Raw genomic sequence first — 25,471 nt, 5'->3', positions numbered from 1 at the left:
TGTATTTTATGTATTGCATTGTACTGCTGCTGCAAAACAATAAAATTCACGACAACGTCAAAGAAAATTATTCTGATCCTGATGCTTATTCCGTGCTGTTGTCTATTGTCTATGAACCTTTTGCTTTTAAAGTTCAGATGACAGGTACAAATGCACGAACGAGTCTATCCGTCAAATCAGATCTCGAATCTAATCTCCACGAACCGCTAGGATCTGAATAACCTTAGTAATTTGCCCTATATCGTTGCCCCTCTCATCTCCCTGCCATATTTGCGACACGTGAAAAGGAAATAATAGTATACCATATATATTAATGAAGCTAATATTAAAAAAAAACTGGAAAATGTTTTACTCTTAAGGGCAAAAATAAGAACACTCATGTGGAAGCCAAGAAGTTTTCATTCTGAATTTATTTCAATATAATGTGGCGTACAGAATAAATCACTATCTGCTATCTATTCCGCGATTTACTAGCATCTCTGAAGTACTACATTCTCAGAATCAACGTAAAGTTAAACAAATTCTAATGCTATCGAGAGCTCATCACAATGTTATCGAACAGATGAAATTAATGGAATATTTCATTTGCGGTAGGATAATCTGAAGAGTGAATGCTATGCGTGGTCTTCAGTAAATCAGCAAAACGGAAACTCAAACAGCTACGCAGTAAGCAAGAAACACTTCCAAGCTACTAGTCATCAAATCAAAGATGATTAGACGCACGATTTAAAGCTGTCAGTTAGAACAACTGACACGTTAACTAAAGTAGGTTTACCCTTGGATTTATTAATACTTCTGACTATATTTGTTTGTAGCGATGGATGTCCAACCAAACAGCTATAGGTGGTTCCCTTCTCCCAGTCTTCTGCGCTGATCCTCAGTTTGCTGGTGACCGAGTTAGAGCCGTTTTCCTTATCGCTGTTAAACTGGATGGAGTATCCCGAATGCAAAAGGGTGTCATTAGCCATCCAACCGACGTATATATCTTCTGGATAAAAACCGGTCACGAGGCAAATTAGGGTAGCTGCTTCCTCGGCTAGAATCTCCTCAGCTGATGGGTACAAGAGGTAGGCTTTAGGGCGGTGCATTTCAGTAACTGGAAGGGAAAAAACAGATGTTAAATTAGTTTCATCTGTGACTTGCAGATTTGTATCTTCACCAGACTCCGGATGTTCAAATATCAATGAACTCAGAAATTAGATCAGTTTTTCAACTCAAGACATATCGGCTCCAAATATAAATAAGGTGTTGCATTTGCTCTTTGTTATTAAGATACTATGTATAGTTTTGCAGTTTTGTGCAGCTTCTTTTCTACGTTACCACGGGTGGACATTTTTTTCTTCTGGATTGCTGTTACGCAACGGAATGGAGGAGATTATATTTTCAACTCTATTGACTAGTTCATGAATGTCACTGCCAAAAAGTTTATTTGATGTGCCTCAAGACGGCAGTTCATTGCGCTTACCCTTGGACTTTTTGGTGGCGGTTTTCAGTGGTGTTGGCAGATCACGGTATTCTACGAAGCACAGGCATTCGGTTCCACTGTTCCACTCCTCTGCACTGATCTTCAGTTTGGTGACGATGACGGATTTACTTCCCCTCCACTCTGGACCGCGAGTCTCTACTCCGTTCATTCTCCGACTCCCATTTACTCGCCAGGAGACTGTGACGTCCTGTAAATCTGTGTAAACCACTTCGCACACAATTGTTGCTCTCCGAAGCATCCAAATCTCTTCAAAGGAAGGTTTTTTTATGATGGCATTAATGTCTGCCACAGGGCATTCTTCTGGCAAAAAAGTGGGAATGGTTATATTCATTCTGTGATGTTTCAGATGTGGATAATAACAACTATAACCAGGCCGGAGTAGCTCATAATCCCACTTACTACTCATTTCTCTGTGACAACTTTTTCTGCTTCGCTAATACAGCTATACTTGCCTTATCAACCTGACTCCTCTATCTTCCTTGTCTGATATCCTCATTGACTCTCCCGATTATAGATACCACAGTGCAAACAGTATACTGACATGACTTTAACAGTAAGTATTTTTCCCATTCGGGGATGCAAACGTTCCCCCTTAGATTTTCAAACTACTGAGGGAAAACGTGGCCTCCTTCAAAGGTATTCACACAAAATGAGCAAAAGGTTTGTCTTCCAGTCCCCAGTGTGATTCTAAAAGAAGTTGATCGAAAAGAACTATTACGCGGAAAGTTATACTCAGTTAAAACTGCAGTACTTTCTCCATTATGGACGGAGTAACATGCTCTTCGAAATAAGAAAACAAAATATAACATGCCAATGAATTCTAATAAAGAACATGTTGTGTGATTAGCATTCAATACATCATTACTTTATGAACCATGGACGGACTGCCAGTCCTTTAATATTTTCGGTCATATTTTGTGGGAGTTACTCCACTAGAAATAGGAAAATTTGCCAGTAACGTGAAACGGAAGCGGCCACGTTGACTCCGTAGGTTACCACGTGCCATCAAATGTAATGGAACCACGTATTCGAAGGAAGCGCTTGCCACTTAATTGATCTTGAAAATTATAAAACTCTGCTGCGATGTATGAGCCGACACCTGCATTATTTACCACCCAACACATTCCAGAAAAAATATAAACTGTGATATTAAAATACAGTAACATTTGGAGGATAAATTCAGTTTCATATGTGCACGAGCCTTTAGTAACTTTGCTTTATTACTTTTGTTTCGATTCTCTATGCAGCTAGTAAGTTCATTGTTTACCTGTCTTGCATAGAAAATGTGAGCTATTTTCCTGAATTGCTTCAATGCTCCTGGTGAAGCATAATTTTCACAGCTGTTGGGTAGCGAGTTACAGAATATAAACCCATCGAAACTGAAAGGAAGGTGCCATACTCTATTTCCAAGTGACACCCGTGTATTTGAAGCCCCAGTCCATCATGGTATTTTGTGTTTGGATGATACTGTCAGAGTAGCACGGGTGAATAAAAGCAGTCCATTTTGTGCATGTTAAACAGTACAGCAACCATGTACCAGAAGCGAACCCTTTAAGGGTTTACGGCCCTAAAGTCTGTGGCGAACAGGATATCACGGTGATCGATACTGGGGCCTCAGATACTCTGAATCTATTTCAAATATATTACTGGGGGATATACTGTAATATGTCTGTTTACTGGGAATACAAGCTATGTGGCATCGAGGGCTGTGGGAATGATTCTGGGAGAATTTGGTGGGATTTACACAAGATAAGTAAATTGTTAAATACTCAGCTGATTGAATGTTACGTGGAAAATGTGAGGATACCGACCGAGGAGAAATAAATATGACGATAGTATATTTTATGAATGGTCGGAAACTGGAAAATGTTGGTGTTCGGAGTGGTCTGAATGTTCTTGTGCGTGAACCATTGAATATGCGGAGCAGATTGTTAGAATTTATTTTAGTTATTGTCTAGAAATTATGTCGTAGAAATCTCACTTTGCAGTCGGTGCCAGCTTTAGGATATGATATCGATCTTCCCGCAAGAAGACATGGACTGCTTCACTTGATGAGGCATTGTGATTGGATTTGTTCGATATGCTTACATAAACGATCATCTGTGCTTATCATGGAAAGGAGTTCACTCATGAAGCTCCTGAAGGGTACTAAACTGCCCTAACCATCTAATACGACGATGTCATTGTGCTTGTATAATTGATTTTCATTATTTTCTTTGGTGCAATTAGTGGCTCCGACCTTTGCCAACCAACAACACGGAGCCACGGTAGCGCGACGCTATTACCGCTCGGAACGTCTTGGAGTTCGGAGTTTAATGCCTGCGCTGTTCTATAAGGAGTCTGTACGTTCTCCCCGTGGAATGCACGGGTTTTCCCCAGCTGCTCCAGAGTCAAAGAAAAACCGGGTTGGTTAGTTGGGGTCATTGAGAAGCATAACTCGCATGTGTGTGTATCGCAATGGAATACATGGAATTGCAGATGCATGAGAGAGGAGCTTGTCCAGGTAGATTGGAAGAGGATATTGGCGGGGATAACTGCAGAGCAGAGATGGCTGAAGTTTCTGGGAATAGTTCCACAAAGCGCAGGATAGATATGTGCCACAGATGAAGCAGTTCTCAAATGGCAGGGGTAGGCAACCATGGCTGACAAAGGAAGATAAGGACTGCGTACAAGCCAAGGAAAGGGAATATAAGGTAGCAGAAGGGAGTGGGAATTTATATGATTGGGAAGCTTTTAAAATCAAACAAAAGACAACTAAAAAAAGCTATAAGGGAAAAAGTGAAATTTGAGGACAGACTAGCCAATAATATAAAGCAAGATATTAAAAGTTTTTTCAATTATATAAAGGGTAAAAGGGAGGTGAGAGGTAATATTGGACCATTAGAAAATGATGCTGGTAAGGTAGTAATGGGGACAAAGAAATGTCAGATGAACGTAATGTGTATTTTGCATCTATATTCACTGTGGAAGACACTAGCAGTGTACCAGAGGTCCATAGGCATCAGGGAGCAGGAGTGAGTGCCATTGTTATTACAAAGGAAAAAAGTGCAAGGCAAACTTAAAGTTACATAAGTCACTTAGGCCAGATGGTCTACATCTCAAACTCCTGAGGGAGGTTGCTGAAGAGATAACGGATGCATGGGCCATGATCTTACAAGAATCACTTGATTCTGGCATGGTCCCAGAGGACTGGAAAATTGAAAGTGTCACTCCACTCTTTCAGGAGGGAGGGTTATAGGCCAGTAAGCCTAATCTCAGTGGTTGGGAAAGTGTTGGAATCTATTATTAAGGGTGAGGTTTTGAGGTACTTGGAGAGTGATGATAAAAAGAAGTCAAAGTAAGCGTGGTTTCTGTGAAGGGAAATCTTTCCTGACAAGACTTTTAGAGTTCTTCGAGGAAGTAAAAACCAGGGTGGACAGAGGCGAGGGTGTGAATATCATTTACTTGGATTTTTAGAAGGGGTGTGATAAGATGCCACAATTGAGGCTGCTCAACAAGATAAAACCCTATCACTTTACCGGAAAGATGCTGGTATGGGTTCCAGAATAGCTGACAGGCAGGAGGCAGTGAATGGGAATAAAAGGAGCCTTTTTTCTGGTTGGCTGCTGGGGACTAGTGGTGTTCCTCACGGGTCAGGAATAGGACACCTGTTTTTCACATTGTTTATCAATGGTTCACATAGTGGAATTGATGGCTTTGTGGTAAAGTTTGCGGATGATACGAAGAAAGGTGAAGGAGCAGGTAGTGCTGAGGAAGCAATGCAATTGCAGCAGGGCTTAGAGAAATTGGAAGAATGGACAGAAAGGTGTCAGATGGAACACAGTGTTGGGAAATGTATGATAATACATTTTGGTAAAAGGAACAATAGTGCGGACTATTATCTAAATGGGGAAAAGCTTCAAATACCAACGGTGCAGAGGGACTTAGATGTGCTCGTGCAAGACAGCCAGAAGGTTGATTTACAGGTTGAGTTTGTGGTAAAGAAGGCCAATGCAACGTTGGCATTTATTTCGAGGGGAACAGAATATAACAGCAAGGAGTTTCTGCTGAGCATTTATAAGGCACTAATCAGGCCGCACTAAAAGTATTGTCAACAGTTTAGGACCCAATATCACAGAAAGGATGTGTTGTCATTGGAGAAAGTCCAGAGGAGGTTCCCAAGGATGATTCCAGGAATGATGGGGAAAACATAATGCAGAGCGTATGGCAGCTTTGGGACTGTACTTACTGGAATTTAGAAGAATGCGAGTGGATCTCATTGAAACCTCCCTAATGTTGAAAGGACAAGATAGGGTGATGTGGAAAGGATGTTTTCTATGTTAAGGTATCGAGACCTGGATGGCACAGCCTCAACATTGACGGGCGACCCTTTAGAACAGACGTAAGGAGGAATTTTTTCAGCCAGAGAGTAGTAGATTTGTGGAATGCTCTGCCACAGACTGCGGTGTAGGCCGCCCGTGCATACAGTTAGGGTGGAAGTTGATCGTTTTCTGATCGGTAAGGGCTTCAACGGACATGGTGAGAAGGCAGACATATGGGGTTGAGTGGGATCCGGGATCAGCCGTAATGGAATGGCGGAGCAGACACGATTGGCTGAATAGCCCAATTCTGTTCCTATTTCATGGTTTTTTGGTCTTACTGTAAAATTTAACCTACAATTAGGTTAGGGTTAATCAGGGTTGTGCAGCTTTTGGTGTGGCGTGGCTCGAAAGACAGAAATAGCCAACTCCATACTGTATCGCTAAATGAATGTTCACTGTGTAATGGGATCTAATGGTCCAAGTAATTGACAGAACTATATTGACTATGCATCTTCCTGTGAATTTCATTTCAGTTTCTCCATAAAACGGATACGTCTGAAATCCTTAAACTTCCTATAGATAGTTGTGGATGATATTATGTTTTGTTGTGAGATCCAGGCCGAGGACCATCAACACCATGCGAGAGAAAAAAACTGACAAGTCGTCAGGTCGGAAGTGTTCCACTCAGACGTGTTTTCTCCAGTCCAGGTCAGATGGCTGCTGATGGTACGGAGGATTTCAATACTTACTTTACTAATCGTGGAATTGAATTTAGGAGTCGAGAGGTAATGTTGCAGCTATATACGATCCTGGTCAGAATCCTCTTGGAGTACTGTGCTCAGTTCTGGTCGCCTTATTACAAGAAGGATGTGGAAGCCATAGAATGGGTGCAGAGGAGATTTACAAGGATGTTGCCTGGATTGGGGAGCATGCCTTATGAGAATAGGTTGAGTGAACTTGGCCTTTTCTCCTTGGATCGATAGTGGATGAGAGGTGACCTGATAGAGATGTATAAGATGGTGAGAGACATTGATCATGTAGATAGTCAGAGGCGTTTTCCCAGGGCCTAACTGGTTGCCACAAGAGGACAGAGGTTTATGGTGCTGGGGAGCTTGTACAGAGGAGATGTCAGGGGTAAGTTTTCTACAGTGGTGAATGCGTGGAATGGGCTGCCGGCAACGGTGGTGGAGGCAGATACGATAGGGTCTTTTAAGAGGCTTTTAGAAAGATACATGGAGCTTAGTAAAGTAGAGGGCTATAGGTATGCTCGTAATTTCTAAGGTAGGGACATGTTTGGCACAACTTTGTGGGCAGGAGGGCCTGTATTGTGCTGTAGGTTTTCTATGTTTCTATGACTCACATCAGTTAGTTGGACCTACATTTCTTGATTTATTCTAAGATATAGGGAAGAATAGGGCCGTCCGGCCATTCGGGCAGCGCCGCCAGCAACTCCTGATATAACCCTGGCCTAATCACTGGACAATTTACAATGACCAATTAACTTACTAACCGGTAAATCTTTAGACTGTGGAAGGAAATCAGAGTAATAGGAGGAAATCCATGCATTGCATAGAAAAGACGTACAAAATCCTTACAGAGGATGGTCCCACCCAATTATTCACGCCGACACATCGGAGACTCATCGTTAAACCATCCTCCGTTACCTGTGAATTATTAGTATGCCAATTCGTGTGTATTGATTATACTTTAATTGAGCTTTAAAAAGTTTGTTTACAAGTGTGGCCCATTAAACAATCTCCTTAGAATATAATCAGAAACGCCAAGAATGGGCTCCATTCATATTGTCATTCAGCAATTAATGTCCGTACATATTCCTTCAGCTTTACCCTATTTAGCTCCTATTGGTGAGACAAGTTAATATTATAATATATTTTGTCTTCGCAGGTTCAACAGTGATCCGTTTACATCTTATGAATTTTAGTTGGCGCTCATCTATGTTATTTTAGCAGACCATCAGAGAGGTCTGATTACTACTATACTACTTTACAATGATCGTTCCACTCTGCTCATTGCAGGCAGTTGATGCTTTTTATCTTTTGTCTGGGATATCGAACACAGAATGGATGTGTGTATATTGGCAAACTTTACTTACCTTTCGGAGTCCTGATGTTTGCTTTCACAGTAGATTTTGAAGGTGGGTGCGTGATGACACAGGAGTATCTTGCGTCCTTCTTCCAATCGGCTTCAGTCAAGTAAAGGAGGCTTCTCGTGCTGAAGGTCATGTCCTGTTGAAGTGCCGTGGAGAAGCTGGTAGTGTTTGAGTGGAACGCAGCTCCGTCCTTCTGCCACAAAACGGTTATGTCATCGGGGTAGAATCCCGTTATCGTGCACGTGAGTATAGCGATACCCGTAGTTTGCGTCTCCTCTGGAGACGGTGGCAAGAGGCGTACCTTTGGTTCCAATGGTTTGGCTGCAAGAGAAAGTCAACCAGCGTTAATCTCCAAAAACTGTCTTTCTGAAATGTGGTTGCAATGAAACGGTGCAAGTACTCAGCTGGACTTGTAGGATCTGCGGAGAAGAAACATTGCTCCCCTTTCTATTTGACAAGGTTTCTATCAATACGCTTGTCAATTTCTTTAAGACTCCATGGTGAGCAGCCTACTTGTTAGTGAGCTGCTAAGGGTAATGGTGACAATAACTTTCTGTTCGGAATTATGCTACCTGCGGCGTACCACAGTACTGTGATTTTTGTTGTTTGTGATAGAAATAACGATTTGTATGAACATATAGGAAATATAATTCCTGAGGTTATGGTTGACACTAAACTTGCTGAATCGTGAGGCTTGGTGTCTAAACCTGTGACACGACACGGATCAAATAGAAAGTTACACGATCGGCGGCAGATGAACTTTAATGGCTCATTATTAAGAAACTTTTATGAACAGAGATATACTGAAGTTCAAGTCCATAGTATACAGAAAATGGCAGCACCACTAGATGGAATGTTGGCAAAAGAACATGACATACTTGCCTTCATAGATCAGAGTTTAGCATGTGAAAGTTGGGAAGCTCTGTTTTAATTTTACCAAACACTCGTGCACTCGCTTTTGAAATACGTAGTTCAGTTCTGATCGTCACTTTATAAAATGAATGTCACTGCACTGAAAAGAGTGGATATCATATCAACTGCATGTTAACTGGACTGGAGAACCTCAATTATGGGGAGTAATTAGGTAGGCTTGGCTTGTTTTCTTTGGAGTGAAGTGAACTAAGGAGTGACCCGATAAAACCATATACAATTATTAGCGACAAAGATAAGCTAAATTGACCACATCGTTCCTTATTTCTAGCATGGAATCCAAAGAGAGCATATGCTTAAGTTAAGATAAGGAGCTTTAGGGAAAGGTATATCAAACGAAATGGCTGATATCTTGATCGTGGTCACCATATTGAGAAAGTATTTGGACGATCACTGAAATAGGAAAGACAAAGATTGTTTTTTGTTACTGCACTTTGGATTGAGGTAGACGTGAAACAGCATTTAACATGGGTTTCAGAGGGACAACTATATTTCCGTGTTGTGCCATTTTATGACTCTACGACGATTGAATGTGGTAGCACAGGGATACCGCTATTGGTATGTCTGACACAAATCACATTTAATTTAGGTTTTTCAATTCTCATGTCGATAAACATGTAGGTACTAGCTACGTTGACTACTGTAACTTATTCCTAATGCGGACGTTGAGGGTAAACTCTGTGAGGAGTTGTTGAAACTACAAAAAGATTTAAAAATGTATAACTCCTTAGTGCCGATGCACTCAGTTTTACTGGGCCGAAGAGGCTGCTCCTATGTTCTAGGACCATATGTCTCCAACATTTCTGCTAACAATGCATCGGGGGAATTTTATTGGTGACGTAATTGTCGCAACGCCCGTCTTATAACCATATAAAATAGTCATATAACCATATAACAATTACAGCACGGAAACAGGCCATCTCGGCCCTTCTAGTCCGTGCCGAGCGCTTACTGTCACCTAGTCCCACCGACCTGCACTCAGCCCATAACCCTCCATCCCTTTCCTGTCTATACACCTTTCCAATTTTGTTTTAAAAAATGACAATATCGAACACTTCTACTGGAAGCTCGTTCCACACAGCTACCACTCTCTGAGTAAATAAGTTCCCCTTCGTGTTACCCCTACACTCTTGCCCTCAAACTCTCAACTCCCCTGAGTCTTCCCCTGAATTATGTATTAACTTACGGCTCTACCAGAGGGCAACTCGCTCACATTCATGCCTGTTTTGCTCTGCAATCTGCTGCCTGACATCCAGCAGTTTCTGTTCCTCTTTCTGCATCTACACTACTTTGCAGTTCGATTGTTCTTATTGCACCCACCTTTTGTGTTTCGTGTCCGTTTTGATAACGGAGTATCTAACTGATTGTCCTGCACCGAGCAGGAGTATTCTACCCCGCTGTCCCACTCCGCAACGCTGCTGGTCAAACGGCCGACTGTCATGTACTGGCTTCCAATCTTTGTTGCCTGTCCTGTTTGAACACCATCAGCCCTTTTCTTTCCACCCACTGTCCAGGAGATGGAAACCTCAGCTGGAGTTGTGGTGATCACTTCACACACCAGTGTGGCAGTTTTGTTTATCCACATTTCTTCAACGGTAGGATCTCTGAGTAACAATGCAAAACCTAGAACACAAAATTGAGAGGATGATTTATTGATGACGAACCTGAAACATAGCAATGATTTCAATTTAATAATAAAGAAGGGTGAAGGGACGGATACATTCAGACTTTCCCTGAAAGGACGACAGTGATAAAATACCGGAGTGGGGAAAGGGTCAGTGGCTTGTGGCAGAATAGTCAGAGGTATGGAGCTAGCCAGAGAGGCAGACTGAGGGAGGGCAGAACACAGAAAGCTAGATCGTGGAAGCGATTATTAGATGGAAAAAGGTGCCAAAATATGCAGCGTCTAAGGTCATTCCATGTATTTATGCAAGAATGAAAGACCAGTTTAGCACAAAGTTTAACGGTTTGAGTTGTCGGGTCGTTGCCTCAACTACTTTCTTCCTTTCATTTATTTATTTTCCAACACTTTCATTATTGCATGCTGATTCCAGCCAGAGATATAACATATCCGTAAAATTTAACGTGCAACGACATTTAAAGAGGAGCGCAGAATATCTTTCACCACCCTTTGCCCGTGATCCTCTTTTAATCATTTATTATTATATTGTAACTTGTCCTTTACTGTGTCTATTGTCTTGTTTATTAATTATTACACTGTCTTGCTCTGTTTTGTGCACTTTTCAGAGTCCCGTGTAGGCTTGAAGTCTGATGTAGTTTTGTGTTGTTTCACGTAGCAGCATGGTCCTGGACGATCGTTGTTTCGTTTTAACTGTGTACTGCACCAGTAGCTATGGTTGAAATGACAATAAAAGCTACTTGACTTGACTTGATTTGGATTCCTTAGAACCGTTTAGGATACACAAATTCTATTCGATGCATTAACGTGATCGGAAATCAATATTCACTGATGCAACATGAGATATTTTGACTACAGTTTCCAAGATTTGTTTGGAATTCTTACCTCTGATATTTCATGTTTTCTGACTAAACGTTCAGAATCAAATTCCAGTCTGTCCCTTATCCAAACTTTATATTAACAGGCATCTCAATCTTTACTAGTCCGGTTCTTTTTAAATCGCGTTGATAAATGATCGCAACCCAAGAACTGTAAAACTGAGGATGAAAGTGGAAATATTTCACTTGTAAGTTGGGAACTCCCTCTCACCTGACTCGGTTCGTATGTCTTTGCGGATGTTCCTGCTCGTTGCAGAGTGGAATACTTGGCACGAATACACAGAACCACCGGCCCATTCATTCAGCGGCACTTTGAGCACACTTGCTGAGGTAAACGTTCTGTTTGATGTTTTAACCGGAGGACTGGTGGTAAAGGCAGAATGTACGGCTTGTCCGTTTTTCTGGCAGATCACTACGATGTTTTCAGGTAATTGTGTTTTCAACACAAAGCTACACTAGACTACGTGAAACCTCATGACACAAATCAATTCCACAAAACCCTGTGCCTTTTGTTTGTCAGTTACAGAATAGACAAGATTGATGTTTGGTGCGATCGATTGCCTTGCTAAAATTAACAAAAACAAAAGACGTACGCTACTAATTTGGTTAGACATTTATCACTGTCCTGCAAAATATTAATCTTCAGAAACATCTTTGAAATGATTGGATTAATTTTACGTTGTTCTTCGTGACAACGTGCTAGGCATAATACAACTGCAATACTACTTACATCTAGAACTATGTTAGCGCTTCTAAGACGTTTTGGCTGAAGGGGCGACTTAAACAACGGTATTTCATTCAGTATAGTGGTATCAGAGCTTACAGTGAATATTTCGTGTACCTTGAATTGTACTTTATAATTACGCCTGATGTTTCAAAGGTGCTCACGAAGCAACACAGAGAAGGAAGACTGAAAATCTAGCTGCCAGAATAAAAATCTTTCACTCAATGTCAGCAAGACCAAGGAGCTGGTTATTGACTACAGGAGGAGAAAACCGCGGGTCCATGAGCCAGTCCTCATCTTGTTAGAGAATCACCAACTTCAAATTCCTCAACTATCCTGAGTCCAAGCTCATAAGTGTCATTAGAAAGATAACGCAGCAGTAGAACTGCTTTCTTAGAAGTTTGAGAAGATTCAGCATGTCACTTAAAACTTTGACAAACTTATATAGATATGTGGCTGAATATACCATTGGAAATTCCAATGCCCTTGAGTGGAAAGCCTACAAAAAGGTTGTGGATACTGCCCAGTTCATCACGAGTAAAGACTTCCACACCATTAAACACATCTACATAGATCGCTGTCACAGGAAAGCCGCATTTATCTTCGAGGACCACCACCATCCGTGCCACACTCTCTTCTCGCTACCCCCATCAGAAAGGAGGTACAGAAGCCTCAGGACTCAAACCATCTGATTCAGAAACAATTACTACCTCTTCACCAGCAGGCTTTAGAACCAGAAAGTATGCCTTCACTCAATTCATTCACCTGCTACTGATCCTTTCCCACAACCCACAGATCATTGTAAAAAAAATCATCTCATGTTGTCAATATTTATTGTTTATTTATTTATTATTGTTATTTTATTTACTTTTTAAAATTGAATTGCACAGTTTATGTTTTGCCCATTGGTTGTTCATCTTGATGTGCACGGGGTTTCATTGATTTTATTCTGTTCAATAGTATCAATGAAATTCATTATTTGAATACCACCAAGAAAATTAATTTCAGGCTTGTATATGATGACGTATATGTACTTTGATTATACTTTGAACTTTGTACTTTGATGATCATGATGTACGTAATACTCACAACAAAAAATATGAGCAGTGCACTGCACCTCAGTGTGATATGGCAATTGTCCCGTATTGGACTACAAAGCCCTCCAGCGGGTGGTGAAAACTGCCCAGCGGATTATAAGCACCCAGTTGCCCACCATTGAGAACATCTACCATAAACATTGCCTGGTCTGAGCGAAAAGCATTATCAAGGATGCACCTCAGCCTAGCCAAGTCTCCTCCCATCTGCTAGGTGCTGCAGGAGCCTCCGCTCCCGCACCAGTAGGCTCAAGAAGAGCTTCTTCCCTGAGGCTGTGACTCTGCTGAACCTCACATCACAGCGCTAAGCAGAATTGCACCCATATTGACCTGTCTCAGGACTTTTATATTCGTATGCTGTAGCACTTAATTTTTATTCACAGTTACTTTGTAAATAATACCATTCTTTCGCACTTCTGGTCAGATGCTAATTACATTTCATTGGCTTTGTATCTGTACTTGGCAAAAGGACAATAAAGTTGAATCTAATCTAATCTGAAACGTTACCAATCTGTCCATAGCACACAACACTGTATTTTATAATCTGCACAATTACGATTTTCTCAAACTGCATCTTGCTGTTGATGAGTGTTGAGGTGTACTGAATGTGGGAATCAACATGGCAAGTTTACAGTGTGCCCGCTGAGATGAACCTGGAATCAGATAACATTGATCATTATACCACATTAATTCTCCAAGTCCACCCTTCCCATTAAACATCCTGTTTTACACTACGAGAGACAATTTCCAGTACCCGGTGGGATGAAACTAAAGCAAACTCGTGAGAAACGTCGTTAGTGTCAAATCAAATTAGCCAGGAATGTGCTGGGCAGCCTGCAACAATCGCAGTTGCCGGTGCCGACATAGCATGCTCACACTCACTAACCCTAAGCATAGGGCTTTGGAATATGGGAGAAAACCGGAGCACCTGGAGGAAACACATGCAATCATGGAGAAGAAAGTACAAACACCTGACAGACAGGAATTGAGCCCCAATCTTACAGCCGACATTGTAATAGCGTTATGCCAAGTGCTCGCTAGAATCACGTGGATAGGGGTTGGGTCCCGAATATTTATAATTAGTCTAAACGATAAGACGAAGGAAACGTGGATATTTAGAAAGAGGTTTGGAGAAGCAGAAGGCACATGATAACTCAGCAGTTAGCGCAATGCTATTGCAGCTCAGCCGGTCTTATTTTGGAGTTCGATTCCAGCGCCATGTCTAAGGAGTTTGCTCGGTCTCCCCGACACCGTGTGGGTTTCCTCCCGATACTCTCATTAACTCCTATAGTCCAAAGACAGACCTTTGATTAGGTTAGGGTAAATAGGAGAGTTGCAGGGTGGCGTGACTAGTTGCAAAAGGAAGTCCTTATAGTGCTGTATCTCTGAATAAAATAAAATAAAAGCAACAAACGAAAAAAAATAGAAACAAGTGTTTCGATCTACCGAACGTGTGCAGAACTTGTACAAGTTACTTACACTGATTCTACATGAATCCATTTTGGTTTATTCGTCTCCACAATCACATCAATTCCACCCAAGTTCTATCATTGTTCTAAGCACTGTGAACAATATTCTTTTGAAAATTAACTAACCAGCTGCACAACTTTCGGATGTGGCAGGAAACTGGAGCATAAATATGAGATCACTCTTTTATGACAGAGTCTAGGTAAAGTTTTCTTTTCTCTTGTAGTGTATTACCAATATTGGAATTACTTACATGCAGTAGAAGGATATTGCAATACTTTTTAAAGGAGAAATGGATGCGTACATACAAAGCAAAGGACAATCACATATCACGGGTGGGGAGTGAAGGCTAGAGCTCATAATAAGACTGACGACGGTGAAGTGGAGAAGTAGGATTCGCGACGGGATGGCCGGGTCCATTTCCTAATTTGTATATTTGCATTCTTGCCTTGAATGTTCATGTCAGCAAAAGAGTCAGAAGCCAAGGATGAATAGAGTTGGTGGGTAGAATTAATTAAATCGTTGGACTCGTTGAGGGTAATGGGATGAGGAATCACATCCATAATGTTGCTGGGGTGATGAAGTCACTGTCTGAACGGTGCGTGCAGGAAATAACCATGATCCTATTTGGAAAATACATGGATCCCTACAGTTTGCTGGATGGAGGAGGTTGGGCTCACAGAGGATACTATGGGATTAAAAGCTTCATTCCTTCTGGGCTTTCTCACGCATGCCTGTGCCAATAGCCACCTCTCAATCACCTGCACAGTTTACATGAGGTGGGCAAGTGAACAAATAAAAACGAGGAAGCGACAAGCAGAGCAGTCATTGTGTGAGTGGACCAGTGTTGGAGTAGGGAGGATCTGACTCACCAGGCTTGAGCGACAACACGCTTGGGCAAGGCAAGTATCTGGTTATTTTCTTCTTCTACAATCTTCCTCGGTTGGTACGGAGAGCAGTGAGGATTGCTCCAGGGACGTGTTGTGTTCTTTGTGTGAGAAATGGAACCCTGGGAGACCTCCAGCCTTCTGGATAACCACATCTGCATCAGTTTCACCGAAATGCAGCTTCTCAGACAACGTGCTCGTTGACCTTCGGGTCATACGGGAAAATGAGGAGGTGAGACATAGCACCTACAGGAAGTGGTCACCCCGAAGCTTGGTGACTGTCAGGAGAAGGAAAGAAAATGGGCAGCCAATGCAGAATACCTCTGTGGCTGTTCCCCTCAATAATAAGTACACCACTTTCGAGTGTGTGTGTGTGTGTGTGTGTGTGTGTGTGTGTGTGTGTGTGTGTGTGTGTGTGTGTGTGTGTGTGTGTGTGTGTGTGTGTGTGTGTGTGTGTGTGTGTGTGTTTCTGGTGCACTACGACGACCTACCAGCAAGGGGAAACCGCAGCGATAGGGTTTCTGGCACTGCATCTGCTGCTATGGTTCAAAAGGAAAGGGGGCAGAAGAGGACTGAACTAGTGATAGGAACAGTTGACACCAGAATCTATGGACACGATAGATACACCCAGATGGTATGTTGCTTCCTAAGTGCAAGTTTGAGTGACGTCTCAGAATGGATCCAGAGGATTTTAAATGGGGAAGATGAGCAGCCAGAAGTCTTGGTACACAGTAACACCAAAGGCATAGGTAGGAAAAGGGAGGAGTCCTGAAGAGAGAATTGAAGCTGCTAAGTAAAAAGCTGAAAACCAGGACCTCTACTGTTGTACTGTACTCTCTGGTGTTCTGCCTGTGCTACGCCACAGTGAAATTCAAAATAGGATGGTCTAGCAGATGAATGTATGGTTGAGGAACTAGTGCAGGGGCACTGTTGAAGATTTATGGATCATTGGGATCCCTTCTGGATGACCAACACAATAGGAGCGTGTTTGGGGATCAATATACTTGCGGTAATGTTTACAAGAGCTGTTGAAGAGGGTTTCAACTAACTTGGCGAGGTGATGGGAGACGGTGAGATAGTGCTGAGGATGTGGCAGCTGGTATGCAAGCAGAGGCAGTGTGCAGCGGGATTTTCAAGAAGGTCAGATAGATGATTGGGCAAAATTACAGTCAGTGAGTTGCAGTGTAACAGGGAACAAATGGAAAAATGTTGACTAATACTGGACAGAAGATCTTATATCTGAATGTATGCTGCTTGTGAAACAAGGTAGATGATTTTTAGCGCAGTTTGAGACTGGCAGATATGAAAATGTAGGCATCACTGAGTCATGGCTGAAAGAAGATTATAGTTGGGAGCTTAACGTCCAAGGATACACATTGTATGGAAAGAACAGACAGGTAGGCAGAAGGGATGGTGTGATTCTGTTGGGAAAAAATGAAATTCAGTTCTGAGAAAGAGGTAATATAGGAACGAAGATGTAGAATCGTTATAGGTAGTTTAAGTGGTTTTTAGACGACGATATGTGTTTCTAAATAAAATACATTTTATTCTATTCCAGCAATGTATCAAGTTGTTTTCACTACGAGTTTATGATTCAACTTCCCTGCCAAGTATCAAATGATTAAAATACGGTTTATATTTCTGGCGACCCCTTTGTGCACTATTTCATCTTCAAACTTCTTTCATACTTGGGTTCACTTTACACACTCAATCTTCAAATATTTGAACCGATGAAAAGGTTTTCTCTAATATAGGTAGCGCACAACAATGTAGGTCGTGTCTGCGACAGTGGGAAGCTATTCGGCACTCAAATATATGAAAAATCGCGTTATATCAATGCATTAGGTAATACTTTAAAGTTACTGTCGGGGGAGGAGTGCAGCAGGTCGAGGGTAATTGATGTGCTTCGATTTGTAAAAATACTCCAAGTTCAATTTTCTTCTTTTAAGCCAACGGAAGACTTATCTTGGGAGGAAAGGCGCGTATTTAATTTCTTCTGGGACATCTCAGCGAGATAGCATTTTTCTATTTGCAAAAGTACATTATCATATTGCGCGACACCGGTTGCATCATTTAAGTGAGAATCTAATTGCCCTTCTCATCGGGGAACATATGCGCTTGCCCAAAATGTAATAAAAGATGTCACTTACCAGCTTTCACAGTCAGATTTGTGCCACCTCCGTCTGTGGTACACAATGATTTACTTCCTATTCATCCCAATGCGGAAAGTGATCATTAAAAGTGAACTATAGAGGTAGGTCTTCCAGAATAAGACAGAAACAAAAGGCTTAACAATATATTCTATTTGTCAATGGGTTTCAATTTCTTTCAGTTTTCATCTGCCTTTCTGTTTATTCGGTGCATTAAAAGGGCTTGTGATATTGAAACGGGAATTTTGGTGATTAAGCACCAAGGAATGTAGGTGGAATTCAACCCAAAGAAGAAGTATCTTTTTAAAATTATGTCGAGCAACATCCAGGAACGTAAAGGCACAGTTTGTAATCCCATTTACAAATCGACGAACAAAATAAAACTGTCCCGGAGGTTTGTGCTGTGGCTTAGACTACTGTGGCACTGCTTTGACACATCATTTCACGTGAGCACAATAACCTCACTGTTGTAAATAGTGTTTAAATCCGTCAAGTAATCCTATACCTCCATGATATGAGGGAACTGGACATGAATAAATAGGTTTTATTGGCTTCCGTCGATAATAACTCTCAGCCAGGCAGATATCAAGGAAAATATCAAGCTTTGTTATTCATATGATTATAACATTTATACTGCAATTATACAAATATGTAGAGCAAGACTCCATTATGCGTACCAGTGTCTGGCAGAGGCAGAATGTTTGGCAGTGAAAAGTTTAAGTCGCTGAAGGAATGTCTTGCATTAGTTTTGCATTAAGAATTGCGGAAGAGATTTATGTATGACGGGGATTGAAGATTCATCACTGTGCCACGTTTGTTGACACAGTCATTGATGCTAGTACTAAAAGGTTCCTTGTACATCAATACAAGATCATGTGGTCAAGGCGCAAATTACAATCTTGCTTAACGCTGTTTTTATTCCGCACAGCTACTTTTATAGCCAATAATCCCTCGAAAATGGCGTCTGCATTGTACAGTTCAGAAACGGTTTAGCATTGTCCTTTCTCCAATTACCAAACACATTGGTGATTTTTGAATTGCAGAGTCCATGCTTTGGATCACTGTGGCACTTGTTGTTTTGCACAGTAGTTCATTCAATAGCAATAATGTCTCCATTTGCATAACTCTGGAAGGACAAAGTGACGCTGCACCTCCAACTGTGCTCACTTGGGTATGTGCGGCAGAGTGACTGTCGCTAACGTTTTATAAACCAACCCTCGCTCTACAGTGTAATCCGTTACTGCTCAGCAATTTTCTTCTCCAAAAGACTGAAGCAATCATAGTTTCTCGCGTGAAAGATTTTCCAACGTATTTGAATTGGCTTGTGCTCAACTTCGTTACTGTGTTAGCATGGCAGAAATACGTGGCATCTGAAGGGAGGAAAACACATTTAATCATCACATATCTGAAGCAGTACAGGATTTAACATAAAATAAAATTTGTTTATGCAAAGGCAAAATAGTAATCATTATTCTCTTTAAAAAAGAACTGCACGTACTCGGTAACCACGCGAAAAATATCAAAACACACAAAATATTCATGGTTTCTTCACCACCAGAAAGCCTGTTAAGTAGAGAAGGTTCCAGACATCAGCGTCGGCTGTCAGTGCAACCTTGTGAAGGAGCGAAGTCTTTATAAGCCTCGAGAGTCTGGGCACATTTGCATAATGCAGAAGGCGTATCAACTGCGATTATAGCTCGGTTAATTATATGTATTATATCCGATATTTCCAGAATTACATCGGTGAAATATATGAGCATTAACGTATGGATAGAGATATAGAGGAAGATCTCCATCCGCACTGAATGTATTTCCATTCTTCTTTGCTTTATTATCTGGAGAGGGCTTCAAAAATCTGTTAAAAGCATCCATGAGTAACCGTCAACTTGAGACAGCAAATGCACTAAAAGCCTTTCGTTCAATTACCATGAGTAACTAAATAACATTCCTGTTGTTGCACATTACTGTCTTGCGGTCGTTCGTCTGTTCAACATTGGTAGTCAACATGAATCTGAGGCCAGCCGTAGTTAGAAAACTGACCCTAAGTTTATTGTCAATGGTGGTGTCTTAGAATCTAGTGACCTCGCTTGCAGTGTATGTGCGTAATAACGAAGCAACACACAAGATTCTGGAGGAATTCGGCTAAACATTACTGCGGAAAAAGAATTCAGATGTGCCTAATTTAGGGCAATAATCCGGGTCATTTATGGTCAGGGAAAACACCACAGCAAGATTTAGGGACGAAGATCCTGTCAGGTTGTTTACTTTAAAGATATTTGTTCAAAATTCGAATAACATGGTAAAATACGACACACACTCCATTATGAAGTGAAGGGAAGAAGCAGATGGGCAACGAATGTGTATAATTATCAAACTCCGAAGGTCGATGTTACTCATAAAAATGTGTAACTTGAATAGAATATACAACTTCTAAGGAACCTTCGATGGCGACAGGCGTGGGAAATTTAGTCAATAAGAAAAATAAAGCATTCATAAGGTTTAGGAGGATAACATCGAACAGTGATACCGAGAAAATATAAATAACCCGAAAAGACGTTCAGTATTAAATTAGGAGATAGAGGGTGTTATAATCCTATTTTGGCAAGGCGGACATAGAACCACTGACAGAAAAAGTAGGAAGCACGTTTTTGGAGAGACAGCAGTGCGGTTCTAAATGTGTATTTTGCGTCGGTTTTCACCAAGGAGAAATCTTCACAGGATAGTGAGATCAGAGTGGTGCATACTAAGATGCTAGGAAATTTTAATAAGGAAACAGATAGCGTTAGATCACTTTAAAATCATTACTTTGAAGTCTTCTGGGGAGAGGCGATAGGTGTATATACCGTTGACCAACAACTTTGTTTAAGTTCAAGTTCATTGTCATTTGACTGTACAACCCAAATATTATAACATTCAGTACAGTTAGACCACCGTGCTTCAACATAACAGATATCACACAGCACGGCAACCAAAGTATTATACTATAAAATAGTTAATAAAATATAATTGAAAGTGCATGTTGTAAAACGCAGCACAGGTAACCAGTAAACAGCTCTCAGTCCTAGTAACGGGACCTCAGTTGTGGCAGAGTATTCATAAGTCTCACAGCCTTCAGGGAAAAAGCTGTTACCCTGTCTGGCAGACCTATTCCTGACGCTTCTTTACCTCCATCCGGATGGAAGTGGGACTAAGAGATTGTGGGATGGGTGGTATTGATCCACAACAATGCTTCTGCTAAATGTCATATATGGGTTGGGGTGGCTTGTGGGAGACCCTCAATGATCCTTTCAGCTGGTTTTGTTGTCTTCGGATCCTGCGCCCTGTTGCCTTGGAGCTTTGGTACCACACAATGATGCAGCCAATATGACATTCGATGGCACTTCTGTAGAAAGATGTTAGAATGGCAGCGGGAGCCTTGCACGCCTCAAGTTCGCATGAAAGAGCTGCCGTGCCTTCCTAACTAGTAAAGAGTTGTTGTACGTCCAGGGTAGATAGTAAGTTACGTGCACACTGAGAAACTTTGCGCTCTTGTATCTCTCTCGATGGCACAGCCAAAGGTGTGCAATGGAGAGAGGTCCACCTGTGCCTTCCTGAAGACCACAATAATCTCTTTTGACTTATCCACCTTGAGGCTCAGAATGTTATTCTAGCAACATTTGACATGCCTCTATACCCCATCTCTGAATGCTGATTCGTGATTGTTGCTGATGAAGCCATCCACTTTAGTATCATCAGGGAAGCTGGTGATGCAGGTTGAGATGCATCAGGCAGTGCAGCCGTGAGCCTGAAGCGTGAACAGCAAGCTGAGAATACAACCATGGGGGCATCAGTGCTCAGCATGATGGAGCTGGAGATGTTCCGGCCAACACGGAGTGATTGGGGTATTTCCATCAAGGCGTCCAAAGTCCAATTACTGAGAGGGGTGTTGAGTCCCAACGAGGACAACTCAGCCACCAGCTGCTGAGGGATGATGATATTAAACATCGAGCTGCAGTCAGTGAAAAACATTCTGGAGCACGAGGCATCGTTTTCCAGCTGGACAAGAGTCCATGCCACCATCAATGGCATATCAGTTTGAGCTGTAGGCGAACTGGGAAGGGTCCAATGCAGCTAGGAGGCAGGATTTTATGTATTCCATTACTCAGCCGCTCAAACCACTTCATGATTAGTAAAGTCAGTGCCACCGGGCGACAGTCGTTTACATCAGTTATCATTGCTTTCAGGTGTATCGGAATGATGGTGGATTCCTCGAAACGTGCAGGGCCAGTGGACTGTTTCAGACAAATAGAAAGATCTCCGTTAAGATCCCTGTCAGCTGGGCCGCCCAGTTCCTTAGTGCCTGCCCAGGTATGTTGTCCAGACCTGCAGCATTGTATTGATTTACCCTAGATAGGGTTCTCCTCGCCTCAGCTGCCGCCAGTCATGGTGCCTGTTCGCCGGAAAGAGAGGGACCTTACTATGATGTTGCATCATTTAATTGGTCAAATCGTGGATTGAAGACATTCAACCTATTAGGAAGGAGGACATCATTGTTGTTGATGCACCGTGTTGACTGACAATTGGTAATGCTTTGTATAAATTGTAATTTTGCATCTCAAGGAAGGTGTGTGTAGCCAGTGTTGTTCCTTTGTCCAAGAATGAATATAGCGATAATCTGGAAATAATAGATTGGTGGGTCTCATGTCAGTGGTAGGGAAACTAACGAAGATGATTCTTAGGGACAGAATATATGAGCATTTGGAAAAACATGGCCTAATTTGGGATGATCAGTATGGCGTTGTGCAAAGGCAGATCATGTCTGAGTAACATCATTGAGGTTTTCGAGAAGATGGAGGTGCTTGGTACAGATAGAGATAGAATATGTCTACGTAGGTTTCAGTGAGATATTCGACAAGACCATTCTTGAGAAACTCGTATAGAATATTAAGAAGCACTGCATCCTGAGTGACTTGGCCGTTTGCATTCATAATTGTGTTGCCTACAGAAGATGGAGTGTAGTAATCAATGGCTCTTATTCTAGTTGCAAGTACGTCACTAATGTTCTTCTGTTCTAGGACTTTCGATGTTTGTGATTATATATACATACACATCGCTTTAACACAGTACTGGAGAAACTCAGCAGGCCAGACAGCATCTATGGCTGTGACCCGAAACAGTGACTGTACTTTGCATGGATGCTGCTTGAACTGCTGAGTTCCTCGAGCATTCTGTGTGTGTTGATCGGATTAACGATTGTTGTCATGAAAATGACTTTTGAAATGATGTCTTGGCACCGGATAGATTGAAAGCAGCACTCTCCAGTAGATTATGAATCTAAACTGTGGCTCGCTAATTACAAGGTTATATTTAAGTGAATTGGGCATTAATCAAGGAAAATTTAGTAGATTCAATGCACGAATCAGAACATATCTTCATGTTCAACATATGCTTGGAGAGCAAAATGAAGGGAAGACGCTGCGTGTTTCCGAAGAAAGATTGATATGAAGAGAAATGTCTGCCTTGCTCTGGGTAAAAATCAGAATGAACTTGTTACACTACGTCACCAAATCCCCAAATTACAACTTTTCGGAATGTAGAGTGCGTAATAGGAAGAGTGCTTCAAACAATAATGCTCATCACGTTTGTATTTCAACTTTGCATAAAGCTGTTGGAATCTTTGATGCTTTCACACCAAATTGACATTGTAATTCTTTGAGGAAATATGTTCCATGCCTTACAGTCTTATGGTCTTTTATATCTAAAGCGTTGAACTTTAAAAACGATGTGCATCAGATAATCAATCGAAAGGCTCTCCCACATATTTCAATTGTCTTTCCAACTGAGGACCCACAAAGATTTTGGCAGGGGCTCTATTTGCCATTAGGCTTTACAATTCTACCGCCAGGACTTAAGAACTTTTTAAAAGCTATTAATGCTTTTTGAGACGGTGATTTAGATGCATATCATATTTTTTTTTACTGAGTTAAGTATTGTATGTAATTAGTTTTGCTACAACAAGTGTATGGGACATTGGAAAAAAAAAGTTGAATTTCCCCATGGGGATGAATAAAGTATCTATCTATCTATCTATCATTATGATCCCGCCAAGACAGTGAGCAGAATTTTACTCTTGGTTGCTTCTTGTAAACATGCAATGTAGTTGAGCCAATATATATCCGATTCTTTAACTTCCTAGTTCCTCTTAACACAAGAACACTTACATTATATATTCCTTTCTCAACTTTCCAAAACAAAATGATACTTCTCACACTGTCCAAAAATGTTATTTATTTACCCAAATCCCAGTCTACCTCCGAAGCTCGTTACTCGCATGTTTATTCTTTACTACATTCTGGAATATTAATTGCTGTTAGTGACAATCGACTGAATAAATTGCACGGACGAGGGAACCAAGATTGGAGACCATGTTACGTGATAAAGCCGTGCCAATTTCATGGCACTATTTAAGGTTGCAAAATCTTCCAACGGGCACAACGAAATACTTTATTATCATTTGAAACTAATTGTGCTATCCACTTCAGTGCAATGACTAAAGAGCAGAAAGATTTGAAAACAAATTGAAACCAATATTCATAATTTTCAGTGTCTAACAAGAACACTTTCGATTGATGGTATTGCCGTGACTTTAAATATGTTTATTCATGCAAAAAGCTAGTCTATTTCTTAATTCGTGGTACCATATTATCACTGTCTTGATGTAACGAGGTTGATGCTTCAAAGCTGTACATGGAGATTTGTAAGAACAGTCATTATTTCGCTACAACATTGTGTCATGAAGGAACTGCCCAGTAAAAGAGTGTAACATGTGGAAGGACCAGTAAGTGACCCCTGCGCACCTATCTTCAGTTGCCATCCGTTATCGCCCATCTGTTCTGTATTGGTGACCGCAACATCTGAAGTCGGGTTTTCCCCGTGCTGCATTTAGAAGGAGGTGTTCACTTAACTTTCAGGAAGTAAAACTATGGGATGAATTAGTTAATATAATTATATCACTGGATGGCAGATAGAATAGGTGGGCGGAGGCGGCAGTCGTCTTGTACAGCTGTTTCAGTGAACGGAGCTGCCACCTGCACTGCGTTGAAAAATCAAAGTCATAAGCATATTCAATGGGGATTCACTTGTTGATGTTGAACAAATGTAAGCATTTGATTTAATTGAGATTTTAACCTGTGGCTTCTCAATACATTTAGCTTGTACGGTGGCTTTTGAAATAATAGTGATCAGTTTGTAACCGCTCTCCAATGAAATTCAGAAAGCCATATACACACATTCCCAATATTGTTTCTAGGCTCCAGATAAGCACTGAGCAAAATTTTAAAACTCTGCTTCTCCAAAGAGTGATGGAATTGATAACGGAAAACAAGAAGATGGCGGATGATTTGTTAAAATATATATTTTGTGTCAGAGGTTACACTCGAGAAAGTGTGGGAGACCAAAACAAATGTAAAGGATGGGAGCATTCGTTACAAGTACAATTGGCATGTTAGTAGCATTGAAACAATTGTTGGAGCACCGGACGGCAAGTCTCTGGGTTTGATAGATTTGTCGAAGAGATGGAAAAGTAGTGGCTTGTAAGACGGCTTTTGACTTTTCAAAAAGAATTCCAACATAGTTGTGATTTCAGTGAATAGACCTAAAGTTCAATCAAATATGCCAATCAAATGCATCAAGTACATGGAAAGAACTCTTTTGTTCATCTCGCATTTGTTCAGCTTTTCAGTATTCTATATGGCAAAACTAGTATAAATGTAGTCCTGGGCCAATCAACTCTTCTGCAGAGTTTCTCAAGTTTTTGAAATGTGATT

The 25,471-nt window shown here is 41.3% G+C and overlaps 1 gene segment (V, D, J or C); it reads right to left on the bottom strand.

The window, feature by feature from the left end:
• Positions 1 to 392: 392 nt before the first annotated feature.
• On the bottom strand, positions 393 to 18,358 carry LOC140716402 (Ig heavy chain C region-like). The segment is given in 5 exon segments: positions 393 to 1,096; positions 1,466 to 1,786; positions 7,901 to 8,218; positions 10,148 to 10,450; positions 17,667 to 18,358. Coding segments are annotated over 4 exon segments (1,287 nt in total).
• Between the last annotated feature and the right edge of the window lie 7,113 nt (positions 18,359 to 25,471).

The sequence above is a fragment of the Hemitrygon akajei genome, chromosome 25, assembly GCF_048418815.1.
Source record: "Hemitrygon akajei chromosome 25, sHemAka1.3, whole genome shotgun sequence".
In the NCBI taxonomy this organism is placed as follows: domain Eukaryota; kingdom Metazoa; phylum Chordata; class Chondrichthyes; order Myliobatiformes; family Dasyatidae; genus Hemitrygon; species Hemitrygon akajei.
Note: the sequence above shows the minus strand (reverse complement) of the source record. Positions and strands in the feature narration are given on the sequence as shown.